Here is a 15791-nt window from a genome sequence, read left to right on the forward strand (position 1 = left end):
GACATTTGAGAGGCTGGAGAGCCATGAGAACCTTTTGCAGCAAATTGTTTCCTACAGCTTTTCTGTGCCTGTAGGATAGAGATGGACTGTAGCCAATTAGAATGAAGACTGTAAAGACGGTCTTTGCCATAGGCCAAGAAAGTGATGAACCGAGTAGGACTGTGGTGGCTGCTTCCCACCCTCACCAGAAGAGGGGCTACTCCACACTTGTAATTGAATTGATTGAATGGGGGCTGGGGGCGGCTACAATTCCCAGCGGTCTGGTCTGCGGGGCGCGGGGCGCGGGGCGCGGGGGGCGGAGAATAATAAAAGTCGAGAAGCCAGAGAACCTAGGAGGGAAAAATCGACTGGAGATGCCAAGAGAAGTCATGCGTTAAACTGTGGTCTTGCGGACCTAAGTGTCTTTGAGGCATTAAATCAGACACGTCCTGTCGGTTATACAGGCGCCGAGGAATAAAAGCTGCATAGGAACACGATTTTTTCTTTGCGGGAGAGTTTTTCTCTCTCGACCAGAGACAGTCCTGTCCTGTGTTATCTTAAGTTTTTCCGAATCTCACATGCCCCTCGAAGGCCAAGCGGACTCGTGCGAGCGCGCCCGCGCATGCTCAGTAGCAAGACGTGCTAGGCGATGAGGGAGATGAGTTTTCCGTAACCTGAAGCAACATCCTACTGATTCCTCATTAAAGAAAAAGGCGGGAACTAGTCAAAAGCCGGGGAGTGATGGGACGCTCGGATCTGCGCGTCCCGCCCATTTCGGCCTCTGATTGGTGAATGTCTTTGGCTCGTGGCAGAGCAGCCCGCCTCATTGGTTCTCAGGCTCCAGAGCCGCAGGTCTCCGGCGCCGACCCCGCCTCCCCCAGCTGCCGACGTGGGGCGGGCAGCCGCGGGTAGTTGGGTGCCGAGGCGTCGGTGAGGAGCGGGAGACGGGCATGGGGGGGCTGCGGCTGCTGGCGGTGGCCCTCACGTGCTGCTGGTGGCCGCAGGGCAGCCAGGGTAAGACCCTGCGGGGCAGCTTCAGCAGCACCGCGGCCCAGGACGCCCAGGGCCAGCGCATCGGCCACTTCGAGTTCCATGGTAGGTTTGGGGGTGGGGAGAGGGATGAAGGCGCGTGGCCCATCCCGCCGGCGGGGTCCGCGGGCCGCTCCTTCCCGGCCCCTCCCCGCCACGTTGGGCGAGGCCGGCGACTTCCCCAGCCTCACCTGGACCTCCTGCGTCGCTGCAGCTGCCGGGAATAGTGGGATGCATTCCTTGCCAACCCCGCTGGTGCGGCTTCCCAGCCCAAGGCAGCGGCCTCCCGCCACTAGTGATCGTGTTCCGCACCTGAAAGCCGGTTTCCATTTCCCCAACCCTCTCCTTGCAAGCGAATGTGCAAATGACTGGTCGGCCGCATCTTTCCAGATCCTTCCCCCAGAGAAGCACGTTTGCTCCTTCCTGTCTCGGCCGCACTGTGTACACTGACGTACGGGAGAATTTAAGACTAGGAACTTAAATTTCCTTTTTTTTTTTTTAAGATCAATTTGCTGAGACCTGCTTGCAGCACAGTGGTTTTGGAAACCAAGTAAAACACTTGATAATGTAGTTGTCATATTGAACAGTTTGGTTAATTGGCTACTAGTGCAGTAGATTTACTGTGGGCGGTAAGGCCTAGAATTAGGCTGATGAAAAAGCATGTAAGTAGCGCTCTGGAAGCTCCCTACTTTGTGTTCTGTGTGGCTCTTCTGAAATCAGAGCTTCATTTGATTATTACCTTTTGATCTTCCTCAGATATCAGTAATTATTCCTTCAATAAATGAATTTGCAATTCATTCTAATTTTGGTCTCATTCGCACCCTCACAATTTAAGTGTTTTTCTTGGTACTGTCAATTTGACTAGTGCTATATTTCAAATAATTATTTGCCTGGACGACATTAGGAACTTTGATTTGTACAGTCTTAAGCATTAAAAGATGCAACGTTGAACATCAGAATATTGGCCTAGAAAATGTTCTTAAGAGAAGATAATAGAAACTAGGAACTACTTTGGTGAGAAAAGGAATTTAAAGTAATGGGAAATTGCAGAATTGACGGAATAAAGGGAAGGGATCCTGAATTTTTTTTTTTTTGAAGTTTTTAAGATACCTAAGAAAAGGAGTTCAGCAACCCAGTTTTTCATAATCCAATGTGGAATATATTTTGGGTGAATGAAGAAGAAACACTAGAAACAATTTTATTATTTTTTGGTCACATTTTGAGTTTCTCAATCAACGGACTGTAACCATACTTTGAGTATTGACAGCCACTGTCTTAAATGGCACAATGTGGACAGTGTTGGAAAATCTGGGATATATAGAAGACATGGGTTATTACTTAGGGCCAGCTGAGAGACTTGGACTTCCTCATAGTTCATGATGATCATCTGGTAAACGTGGAGGAGAAACATGTACTAAATTCGGATTTCTCAAGACAGATTGGGGATAAGGTGTTTCAAGTACATTCATTCTCTTTCATATGTATAAAATCATATATAGTTATTACCAATTTTCATGAATCCCAATTCAGTAAAATAATAATGCAAAAACTATACTGAAATAATGAACTGTAACTCAGAATGCAATTTACAGTGTTAATTGGGCCTCAGAGTCACTTTTAAGACTGTTCAAAATATGTAAGAGATTTTCACATTATTTGATATATACACTGTATATTTAAATATATTTAAAATGTTTGATAAAAGTGGTAATTATAGTAACAAAAGCGTAGAAAAAAAAATTTCCAGGAGAACAGAAGATCTTAAAATGAAAAATAGTCTCCTGTCTTAGCTCTTTTCACCCAGAATCCCTTTCCTTAGAGGCACTAACTTATTGCCATTTTTGTTCTGGGCCTTAAATGTAGTTGGTGTGTGCAACCAGGTTCATTCTGTATTCATCTTACAACGTATATTATTCTGAAAGTTCTTTTTTTAAAAAAAGAAGCCAGACTCGGTGGGTGGCTCATGCCTGTAATCCCAGCACTTTTGGAGCAGAGGCGGGCAGATCACTTGAGATCAGGAGTTCAATACCAACCTGGTGGCCGGGCGCGGTGGCTCATGCCTGTAATCCCAGCACTTTGGGAGGCTGAGGTGGGCAGATCACGTGAGGTCAGGAGTTAAAGACCAGCCTGGCCATCATGGTGAAACCCGTCTCTACAAAAGTATAAAAATTAGCCGGGCATGATGGCAGGTGTCTGTAATCCCAGCTACTTGGGAGGCTGAGGTAGGAGAATCGCTTGAACCGGGGAGATGGAGGTTGCAGTGAGCTGAGATCGTGCCATTGCACTTCATCCTGGGCAATAGAGCAAGACTTTGTCTCAAAAAATTTTAAAAAAAAAAGACCAACCTGGCCAACATGGTGAAACCCTGTCTCTACTAAAAATACAAAAATTAGCCGGATGTGGTGATGCCGGGTGTGGTGGCACATGCCTGTAATCCCAGCAACTCCTACTTAGGAAGCTAAGGCAGCAGAATCGCTTGAACCTGGGAGGTAGAGATTGCAGTGAGTGGAGATTACGCCACTGCACTCCAGCCTGAGTGACAGAGTAACACTGGCCCAAAAAAGAGTGTTGTTCTGTCACCCAGACTGGAGCGCAGTGGTGTAATCAAAGCTTACTGCAGCCTCAGATTCCCAGGCTAAAGCCATCCTCCCATCTCAGCCTTTCGAGTAGCTGAGACTACAGGCTCAGCCACCAAGCCTAGATAATTTTTTTTTTTTTTTTAATAGCAACAGGATCTCACTTTGTTTCCCAGGCTGATCTCAAACTCTTGGACTGGTGATCCTCCCACCTTGACCTCCTAAAGGTGCTGGGATTATGGGTGTGGCCACTGTGCCCAGCCCTTGAAAGTTCTTTTGTAAAAGTCATAGATACCAAATTTTGTTTTAGATATAATGTGTCTACTCCAGAACACATACATTTAAACTTTCCTGCTATTAGCTATGTTTATTTTTTATATTAAGAGTATAATTAAACATTAACACCTATGTCATATTGAAAAACAGAAACTTTGGTGGGACTTTAATTTTTAATTTTAATTTTAATTTTTTTCTTTTATTATACTTTAAGTTCTAGAGGACATGTGCACAATGTGCAGATTTGTTACATATGTATACATGTGCCATGTTGGTTTGCTGCACCCATTAACTTGTCATTTACATTGGGTATATCTCCTAATGCTATGCCTCCCCTCTCCCCTCACCCCACGACAGGCCCTGGTGTGTGGTGTTCCCCACCCTGTGTCCAAATGTTCTCTTTGTTCAATTCCCACCTATGAGTGAGAACATGTGCTGTCCTTGCGATAGTTTGCTCAGAGTGATGGTTTCCAGCTTCATCTATGTCCCTACAAAGGACATGAACTCATCCTTTTTTATGGCTGCATAGTATTCCATGGTGTGTATGTGCCATATTTTCTTAATCCAGTCTATCATTGATGGACATACGGGTTGGTTCCAAGTCATTGCTATTGTGAACAGTGCTGCAATAAACATGCGTGTGCTTGTGTCTTTGTAGCAGCAATGATTTATAATCCTTTGGGTATATACTCAGTAATGGGATGGCTGGGTCAAATGATATTTCTAGTTCTAGATCCTTGAGGAATTGCCACACTGTCTTCTACAGTGGTTGAACTAGTTTACAGTCCTGGTGGGACATTTCTATAGATTATGAATAAAATGTAAAACAAGTGGTTGTAAAGTGAGGCAAAAATTGTAATACAGTGAATTGTCCAAATACCCTAGATATTTGCTGTTTATTGAGTGAAATATTATCAGTTATCAGCTGAATTTCAAGGAAATACCACACGTTCATTTGAATAATCTCTTGCTTCTAAATGTGGTGTTCATTCTGATGTGATTTACCTAGTTAAGCGAGATTTAAGAAGAATTGTGCTTTTTAAATTTCCATTTTGGTAAGTAGAGGTGTTGAGTTGTCCTCATGTCTCAGTTTCATATAAGACCAAACTAGTTGATAATTTTTGTTTTAATGTCAAGGTGACCATGCTCTTCTGTGTGTCAGAATCAACAACATAGCAGTAGCTGTTGGAAAAGAAGCTAAACTCTACCTGTTCCAAGCCCAGGAATGGCTAAAGCTACAGCAAAGCAGTCATGGTTATAGCTGTAGTGAAAAATTATCCAAAGCTCAGTTGACAAGTGAGTATATCCTTTTTTCTTTGATCATTAGATACGGTTTTTTTCCTCCTAATGTTGAAATACAGTACCATATGTACATATGTTACATCGCACGGTGATGACACTTTGTCTAGTACATTTTAAGCTGAGTTTTAACAATGCCTTTCCCTTCTTTATCATTTTTGAAAAATGAAAATCCAGATAATTTATATAGGAGTCCTTTCTTTCATTCAGACTCTTTACAGTTTGTATAATTTATGCCAATATGGAAAATATATTTTGACCCAGTGGCAGCATGGAATGAATGGTAACATTCGTTGAATGCTAATTATCTGCCAGCACTGAGCTAAATGCCAAACATGTATTATTTTAGTTAATCGGATAATTTAGCTCAAGTGATGCTATTTCCCAACATGTCATTTGAACATGAGACTTAGTTACATGGTGATACAATATGTCACTTTGACAGCTAGGCACAGTGGCTCACGCCTGTAATCTCAGCACTTGGGAAGGCCAAGGTGGGCGGATCACCTAAGGTTGGGAGCTTGAGACCAGCCTGGCCAACATGATGAAACCCCGTCTCTACTGAAAATACAAAAAAAAAATTAGACAGGTGTGATGGCACACACCTGTAACTCCAGCTACTTGGCAGGCTGAGGCATGAGAATTGCTTGAAACTGGGAGGCAGAGGTTGCAGTGAGCCGAGATCACACCACTGCACTCCAGCCTGGGTGACAGAGTGAGACTTTGTCTCAAAAAAAAAAAAAAGTCCCTTTGAGATGTACCAGCACCACATCATTTGTATACTGCTGGTTTGCCTCTAGAGAGGCTGTACTTTTAAAATCCTAATCTAGTGGCTTAAATCTGTGATCCCATTCATTCTCATCAACATTGTCCTGTGCATTAGAGTGCTAGCCATCCAGAGTGAGTGAAAGTTTTTTTAAATATGGAAATGAAGAACGTGTGCCATTGTTTCCATTTTGCACCTTGCAAGTTAATTAGGTGTAGGAGACGTTAGAAATTTGAAGCATCCAAATGCTTCAAATTTGGGAATTACTCTTCCCTCTTTCCCATTATTATTCAGGGACTCATCCATATATGGAACATGGTAGTCTCCTCTTAGCCTAGTCTAGCGAAACGTTCATTTCTAAACATCCAGTCTTTATCTTATCAGCTGTCTGATTCCCTCATAAGGCAACTAGTTAGAACAGTGAAAAACGCAGAGGTCCCCAATCCTTGCCACCCATTGTGGGGATCTTTAATGTAGATTTGTGAGCTGACATTGTGAGAAGATAGTATCCTGAAGATGAATGATTGGATTCAACTATAAAAGAGACAATTACATACAATTATTTACTTTGACCCTGAATTCAAAACTTATCTGGGAAATATATGCAGATTCTCATGATTAGTTATCTCTTCCTTTCTCTGCCAATTTGCTCATCTAAGTGTTCCACGTATGTATGAAAGGTCATGTCCTTCAGTTCCCAATTCCTCTGGTGTCTAAACTGAACTCACCATCTTCCCCATCCAGACCTGGTCCTCTTCTGGTGTTCCCTGTTTTAAGAACTGGCACCACCCACCATCTAGTAAACAGTTGAGAAACCAAGGTGTCTTCTAATACTCCCCTCTTTGACCTTTCTACCTCCCCATCCATCAGTTAAGTCTTGAGGTTTTACTTTTAAATATCTCTTGAAATCATCTTGCCTTTGCTATTTCAGCAGTCTCCTACCTGGTTATTCTATAGCCATGCTGGTCTCCCTTCTGTAACTAGATGTTTCTAAATAGCAGATATGGTTATGTTACAATCACTTCCTCACCACACCCTTAAAATAAATGGTTTCCCTTAACCTGACCAGCAAAGCCGTTTCCCTTAACCTGTCCAGGCCTCCTTAACCTGACCAGCAAAGCCATTGTATACTGGCTGCTGCTTACCTCTCCATTTTATCTCAGGGCATTGCCCCACTCACTGCATTTTATTTCAGTGCTACCTTGAGCCTTTGCATAAGCTTTTTCCTCTTCAGCCTCCCTGCTGGCTCCTCCCTCGATTAAGTTAACACCTAAGTTTTTATAGCCTCTTGCTTTCCTACATAACACTTACTATAGTTACCACTTTCCATTGTATTTATTTGTTATAAAATCAGTCAATGAGAGCAGTAGGGCTCTTTTGGTGTGTTCATTCACTGAGTGCTTCCACTGTTTCATGTACTATGCTAGGTACTGGTGATAGATTAGTGACCAAAATGTCCTTAAGGCTGGTGGCGGTTACCAGAATGAATCAGATCAGTGTGAATAAATGTAAAATTGCTATTTTGATAAGCCCTATGAATGCCAATTATATGGCACTATGAGAATGAGAATTTATCGTACCCTGGTGCTTAGTTAAGTTTTTACTAAGTATTGTAGAATGAATAGTCGTAGACCTTAGTGTTTAAGGGCTTTTTGTTAGGTAGGTTGTTTGCTTTTTGCGTTTGACATCTCAAAGACTTTTTCTGTCTCCAACAAAAACTTATTAGGCAGTTTAAAGCTTTGAGCGATAGAAATATTGATTTGTTCTCTTGTATCACATAGTCAGTATTATACTATATACTTTATACACTTAAAAACATCATTTCTGTATGAGTCATATTCCTGTATTCCCAGAACTTCTATATGCCGGGAGACAGTGTGGTGCAATGGGAAGACCACAAAACTGAGAATCACTGCTAGTGATTTATAGCAAGAACTCGTTATCTTTGAACCCTATTTTACTTATCTGTACAACAAGCAAGTTGACTAGGTTTCCCTAAGGTTCATAATAGTTCCAAAATGCTGCCATTCTCATTATAACTGTTAAGGATGGAGTTACTTATGTATAGGACTACAACTTAACAAAACCTTCTGCTGTTGTTTCTTTTTCTATTTTCTCTTTCTTTTCCCTGTTCTGTTGAGTGCAGAAGTATTCTTTGGAATTGTGGAATGAAAGATATCAGGAAACAGGAATTTTAGAGGAGTGAAGGTTGTTTTGTCAAATTTTGGGGCCTAAAATAAATTTAATACTGATTTCTACGTATATATACTTCACCAGTTTTTTTTTCCAATAACAAAATCCAAGTCTTAAGTCTCTTCTGTATATTAGTTGTCATATTTATGGTATGTTATTTAGGAGCTTAGATACATTTAAACAAAAAGCATATCTTTAAATTCATGATGTAATAGTAGCACATATTTAAGAATAATTCCTTATAGCAAGTGCTTTTCTTAGCTATTAATGAGACTTAAGAGTTAACAGCCTTTCACCTATTTGGTAATGAACTCAGTAACTCTGCCCAGCTCCTACGTAAAACCCTGCCACTGCTGTGTGCTATGAAAGGACTAGCAGATTTGAAAAATCTCAACGTTGAATGTTGCTTGACTCTCCCAAATTAATGTTTGAGAAATTATTTTTCAATCATCTCTTCTGTCATAAAAATCTGATTTAAAAAATACTAAAAACTATTTTGTAGATTTTTAAAGCAAGCAAACAAGACATTTAAAAGCACTGAAAATGATGAGTTTATGTATTTCTATCTAAACAAGGAGATTTGGAGGAATTTTCTATCAGATTATAGGAGCTAAATAAAATATTGTATACAAAACATTTCAGTGTTGTCTTTTTACATGTTATGCATATGATTCCTTTTGTAGTTTGATATATTTTGTAAATCATTTAAAGGTGTTAGTATTTTATTGTGTGTTTTGGTTAACAGTATTCATTTCCTTTTATAATATGATTGGACAATTAGCTATTCAGCACCATTCTCAGCAGTTCAAGTTTTGTTAATATTTGAGGTACTAATTACACCAGCATAGAATATGCATGCTGTGCTGTAGTCTTTTGTCTCGGAAACAATGAACACACGGTTTTGTCAAGAGGCTTGTTTCCCAGGCTTGCTGAAAAGACAGCAAGACAAAAACTAAAGGCCAGTATCACTTTATGAAGCACACTTTTATTTCTGCTTGAAGTAAATCCACATAATTTAAAATGAAACATCAGAAGTATATTGGTAAAAGTGTGGTTTTTAAATATTTTATCTAAGAGAAAAAGTGCAAATGATAAAAACAGCAACACAGCAGAGCCTTTATATAATGAGGTCCGGATTATATAATTGCACATTGCACATTTAAACAGTCTTATTTCTGAATCATTTATTGAGCATTTATTAAATTCTTACTAAAAGTCTTCCAATATTTAAGAGAGACTAGAGTCTTTGCTACATTTTTCCGGAAGCTGTATGGTTTTTGTTTGTTTGTTTTTTAAAAAGGTAGTTTAAATGTCAGCTAACTTACAGTGGCCAAAAAAGCAATGTCATAGTGGTGTTAATCAAATCCTCTTATTCAATTTAACTACCAATGAATGAAATTCCCAGTTGTACAGTCCAAGTCCTCAAAATTCAAATCCTGACTACATCTGTATCTCATTCATAAAGACCACCTATAAATAACATTTTTCCAACTTTCCACTAGGAAAATTTCCCAACATACAGAAAAGATGAAATTATAATACAACCAGCATCTGTATATCCTCTGCTTAGACTCAATAATTGTTAATATTTTATTAAATTTGCTTTATGTCTATATGTATGTGATTTTTGTTTTAATTGAACCTTGTGAAAATAAGCAGCAGGTATCACAGTTTGCTCCTCCATACCTAAGCATACATCTTCTAAGAGTAAAGAAATTCATCTGTTTAACTGTCCTACACCTAAGAAAATTAATATATAATTTTATAATGTCCTCCGAAATCTATTCCATACACAAATTTCTGGTTACCTCAAGAAATGTCTTTTATTTATTAAAAATCTACAATTGAGAAAGAGATTAAGACTAATTTGTCCTTAAATATTGACATGTTATGGGGGCAAACTAGAGTTGGGAATTGGGCCCATCATAATACTGTTTTAAAAATACTTTGTGTAGAATCATTCTCTTTACATAACATTCCATATGCTTTTCCTTTGCGCCTCACAAGAACTCTGAGCTAACAGGGAAGGTATCTTTATTTTACTATTGAAGAAACAAATTTAGAGAGGTTGTAAATTTATTTGCTGAGTCACAAGGCCAAGACTCACTCTTCTGACTCTACTCTTTTCGTTACACTCAGAACTTGAGACACTCCTCTCCTAGGCAGCTTCATGTTAGTGTTAGTCAGTGCCTCTTAGGTCAGGTCATATTCAGAAACTGCAATTACTTTGGCACCAACCTAATAGTTTTAGATCCAGAGAGAATCTTATACATCATTTTGTGTTTCTCAGAAGGGAGTGCCATTGGCATTTTAGGGGGAATAATTCTTTGCATGAGGTTCAGCATAGCCCCCCTCCAAGTATCTAACCAGCTATTGTGACAAAAAACGATCCCCTCATATTTTCAGAGGCCCTGGATGAAAGGAGATTACCCTGGATTGAGAACCACTTACTAATATAACCACCTTGTTTTAAAGAAAGGAAAAGCAGAATTGACGTTTAGCAACTGCTCTGTGACAGATACCATGCTAGGTGACTCACATAAGTTAGTGCTTACGTCAGCTCTTTGCTGTAGGTAGTATCTTCATTTTACAGATGAAGAAAATGAGTGTCATTGCTTATGTAACTTACCCAAGGTCACACAACAGTTAAGTATTGAAGCCAGGATTGAAACATACATCTGAATGATGCCACACACCCCCACCCCTGACTATATCATATTACTTCATATGGACCTGATCCAGTATAATAACTTCTACATTCCTGTAATTTCTATTTTTTCTGCTCTTTGTACCCTTTTAAAGAACAACCAATCAGAAAAAGGTTTTGGAAAATCTTTTGAAAATACGTAGTTTTTAGATACAATGATTTCGTAAGTTGAATGCTCCATTTTAAATTTAACTCGAGTAATCTTCAAAAATGTCACTGTGATTGTTGCACAGCATTGTGGATGTGCTTAATGCCATAGACTGTACACTTAAAAATGGTTAAAATGATACATTTAGCATTGTGTATATTTTACCACCACAATTTTTTTGAATGTCATTAACCCACCTGGAAACTGTGAAAATACTGAAAATTAAAATTCAGAGTTTCAGCTGTCGAGACCAAGATGGTGGCGAGACTCAGCGCCTTCCTCAAGAATGCCTGGGCCAAGGAGCCGGTGCTGGTCGTGTCCTTCATCATCAGGAGCCTAGCTGTAATTCTGCCCCCACTCAGCCCCTACACTAAGTACGTCATCATGATCAACGAGGTCACACCCTACAACTACCCAATGCCCATCCGCAATGATGGGAACATGCCCGATGTGCCCAGCCACCCCCAGGATTCCCAGAGCCCCAGCTTGGAGTGGCTGAAGAAACTGAGCACCTCCACTGACAGAGGAGGCCCCTCCCATGGCTCCCAATACGAATGTGAGAACCAGAAAAAAAAAAAAAATTCAGAGTTTTAGTGAAGCCATTCTACTCGTGGTGTTTTACAGTCATACTTGTATAGTGATTCCTTGGTTAAAAACATCATTTTTATCTCCTTTGCAGATAAATTCTGATTTATTCTGTAAATATCTGGTTTACAAGACTTATTCCAAATACTTCACAAAGTCTTGGATTTCTGAGGCAATAAAAATGAAACAAAAGAGTGTCCTAACCTCAAATTGATTATATGATAAAATAATGGAACACGTGTGAGAGTTTTGTTACGAAAGGTGTTGTTTTCTTTCTCTTTAAAGTGACCATGAACCAGACCGAACATAATCTGACAGTGTCCCAGATTCCATCTCCACAAACGTGGCATGTGTTTTATGCAGACAAGTATACGTGCCAAGATGACAAGGAGAATTCTCAGGTGGAAGATATCCCATTTGAAATGGTGTTACTAAACCCAGATGCCGAAGGGAATCCATTTGATCATTTTAGTGCTGGAGAATCTGGTAAGAATATGTATTTGAATATATCCTAAATTCTGGAAAAGATTTATGCACAAATATATTCATGTCATATTTTTAAAATAAAAAAATGAAAGCAACCTATATGTCCAAAAGTAGAGAAATGGTTAAATGAATCTTCTTATACCTTTTTGATAGCCATAATACTAATTTTTAAAAGCAGAGTATTATTTGAGTGTATTAAAACCTGCAGAGAATTAAACAGAAGTACAAAACTGTTAACAGATTATTTTGATACTCTGAGTTGGTAGAGTTGTATAGTTTTGTTTGTTTGCTTGTTTGTTTGGGCTCCTGACAGGAAATGACTTGTGCAGTTTTTAGTTTCCTCTATAATTCTAAATATTTTGTTTTTATGATAACTTTGCATTATTTTTATAAACAGAAAAATGTAATAAATTGAACAATTTCAGTTGTTAACTCAATAATTAAATGAGATTAGAAACTGAACTGCTTTGTATGGTTAACTCTTCACTAGGTTGTTTGAACAGATTTAGGGATTGCCTTCATTGAAGCTTACAACAATTTAAATGATCAGAGTCTATAATACTTCCCAGAATCAGATTTACTCATATAAAATATTTCATCAAAATGTTAGGTAACTATGTCCTGGCCTACTGAGGTAAGATTCCTAGCCCCAGCAGAAGTGAATGACTTCTTATGATCATGATAAACATGCTATGAAGTATAACTGATTTGTAAATTACCATGTAGGAGTAAGGATTTGTACGCCATCTGTCAAAGAAAAGCGTTAATGGTTTACCTCTTCATGAGTTCATTGGCTGTTTGAAAGAGTCAATCTGCTTAAGAGAAAAATTTAGTTCCATTGTATCCTGTTGGCCATAGAGTGGCGTGGGTGGAGGTGAGGCAGGAGTGAGGCCACATTAGCTTAAACCGATTGTTTAGTTCAAAGTGTAAATTCGTCACAGCTAAAAAAGCAACTTGAGATTTGTGACAGTAGGTCACAAATAATGTTTTAAGGGATAAACTTTTTAAAAATATCCTTTGTTTGGGAAAAATGTATATCTAGTGACAGAATGGCGTGCTAATTTATTTTTATTTTTATTTTTTAGAGATGGGGTCTCACCATGTTGCCCAGGTTGTCTCAAACTACTGGGTTCAAGTGATCCTCCCACCTTGGCCTCCCAAGGTGTTGGGATTGCAGGTGTGAGCTGCTGCACCTGGCCCTAAATGTTTTAAAGTGGTTAATTTTAAAGTTCTTTCTGTGAAAGAAATGATGTAGTGTAAACTACTCAAGTTGTTTCTGAATGCAAATGAATGTAAAGGTTAAATTTCATTTATGATACCTTTGACTAGTATAGATCATTATTGGAAATTAACTTAGTCCTTCCATTTCCTTAATCTTTGTAAAAGATGCCAACATTTTTCTGTATTTTGGAAAGGCATTGATGGAACCCAGGTCTACTAAGAGCATTGAATGGGTGGTTGGACTGAACTGCTCTTCAGGTCCTTTTTTTTTTTTTAAATTTAATTTTTTGAAGCGGAGCCTTGCTCTGTCAACCAGGCTGGAGCGCAATGGTGCAGTCTCGGCCCACTGCAACCTCTGCCTTCCGGGTTCAAGCGATTCTCCCGCCTCAGCCTCCTGAGTAGCTGGGACTACAGGCGCCCACCACTACACCTGTCTAATTTTTGTATTTTTAGTGGAGACGAGGTTTCGCCATGTTGACCAGAACTCCTAACCTCAGGCCAAGGCAGGCCTGCCTTGGCCTCCCAAAGTGCTGGGATTACAGGCATAAGCCACTGCACGCAGCCTTCCGGTCCTTTTTAACTGTAAGACTTCGTTATTTCATATGACACTTGTTTTTAGGACTGGTCAAGGCTCACTAGGAAGTAATGTTCTGCAGCAGTTGCTGCATGTGCAAACCCTGCTGCCTCTACTGGAGTCCAGATGAATTAGCGCTTCCTCTCCTGCCTTCCAGGCTGTAGCCCTTTGGCTCAAACGGTGGTTTTATGTATTGAGTGGATCCATGAGACTTTTCTGGATCCTAATATGCTTTTACTTGCCTCCTTATCCAGGCCTCCATTTTTGGTCTTTTTCTTTATCACCAATTTGGCATGTAAACTTTTATCCCAGGCTATAAAGTGATCACATTTGTGCCCTGTGCCATGCTTGGACTACTGAATGCCAGTCATACCTTGCCTTGTCCTGAACCTTGCCTATATCTTCCAGTGTTTTCCTCAACATCTTGAGTTGTGGCAACCTTTTCTTTATGATCCATACTAACCATTGTGATTCAGTTCTTAGTTCTGACTCCTTCTGACCTACCTTTTCCTGATTTTGTGACTGATTTTGATTTTATGCTTACTCTTGTGTCTAAAAGCTGTCTTATACTACAGTGGGTAAGTTACATTGAGTATGTCAGCAACAATATTTAAACAAGGGGCAAAACCTCACTATAATTGTATGTATTTTCATTAAGCATGACATTCTATGCAAGGCTAACCTGTGGGAATTAATCATTAAAAAGTGCTAGAAGTACCCAAAACCATCCAGCCTTGTTTTGTGGCTTCCTCTAAACATCACATCATTTTATTGATTAAAATACCTAAAAGCTTTTGTGAATAACTCTACATTGAAGTATCAATGAGTGGTTCTTAACCCATCACTGTATGCATCTAGTTTAAGGTTATGAGGTTTAAAACAAAAATTCAGATGTTCACACCCCGAGACTCAGATAGATTTGGTTTGGAGTGGAAGCCAGTTAAAGCTCTAAAGTTGATTCTTATGTACAGAACCACTGATCTAAAAGTCCATATTTCACAATGTTTTAGTAATGTGTTTTAAAATAGAGCCTTAAGAGGGATTCTTCCTACTTTGTAGCCTCAGGTATGGATTTTGTTTACAGGGAAAATCTTCAGTTCATTTTAGAAACTTCTGCTAGTTTGTCTAATTATCTCCTCCAAGTAGGAAAAATTGATTTGCTATGCTTTTTATAGAAAATTGATTATTACCACATGTCTCAGAGGTTTGAATTAGAATAACCTGGTGCTAATAGTTGCAATTAATGTTACATGTTGTTCTGGTTAAATTTTGTAATTTGTTCTCTTTCAAACCAATTATGTATTTTCTATCTACCAGACTTTGGTTAATCCTCTATTTTTCAGAGTTGGTCTAGATTAAACAAAGAAAGTAAGGCAAGTGTGATGCCACTTGACAAAGTACTAAATAGGATTATAATACTTTAAGGTAAAATAAAATAAAACTGCATCTTTAAAATATTAGAATCCTTGTTAACTATGTTTGTACTCTAATTAGAGACCAAGAAGTACCCAGAATCCTGAGAGCCTTATTACCTAAAGGCATGTAGACTGGTTTTCACTGGAATAATACTACGGGCTCTGCCACATCTGCCATCTCACTGTTTTTAAAATTCTAGCAGCTGTGTTCATTCTTTAGTGTTATCCCTGTTTTCCTCTATGTCCCAAAAGACAATGGGTTGGATCTTCCATTTAGCTTCAGTAGTGTGTTACTGGTGACATGTTGGAATGTTTTTGGCTTAAAGTAACAGAAAACCCTAATGCAAGTGGTGTAGACAGTAATGAAATGAATTATCTTATGCAACAAGAAGTTTTGAGGCTTCTCCAGGGTGGTTTATTTAGCATCTGTCTACCCTGCTATCCTCAGACTATCAGTGTTCTTAAGCTAGCTGCCTCAAGTTCAAAGTTAGCTGTGGCAGTTCTGAGCATCATGTCTAGATGATTGCAATATTCAGT

At 39.3% G+C, this 15791-nt stretch overlaps 1 protein-coding gene across 3 annotated transcripts in view; it reads left to right on the forward strand.

Annotated features, from left to right (window-relative positions):
* The first annotated feature begins 889 nt into the window (after positions 1-889).
* The window catches only part of GPR180 (G protein-coupled receptor 180), a 33342-nt gene continuing 18440 nt past the window's right edge, over positions 890-15791 (forward strand). The window contains exons 1-3 of one of the 3 annotated variants that reach the window (XM_005586095.5): positions 890-1074; positions 4998-5156; positions 11844-12044. In XM_005586095.5, coding sequence (XP_005586152.1) covers positions 930-1074; positions 4998-5156; positions 11844-12044 — 505 coding nt within the window. In that variant the 5' untranslated portion in view covers positions 890-929. Of the gene's footprint in view, positions 1075-4997; positions 5157-11218; positions 11348-11843; positions 12045-15791 lie in introns of those variants that run through there. The other 2 variants (XM_074021265.1, XM_074021267.1) reach the window with 2 other exon arrangements.

Source organism: Macaca fascicularis, chromosome 17 (genome assembly GCF_037993035.2).
Source record: "Macaca fascicularis isolate 582-1 chromosome 17, T2T-MFA8v1.1".
In the NCBI taxonomy this organism is placed as follows: Eukaryota; Metazoa; Chordata; class Mammalia; order Primates; family Cercopithecidae; genus Macaca; species Macaca fascicularis.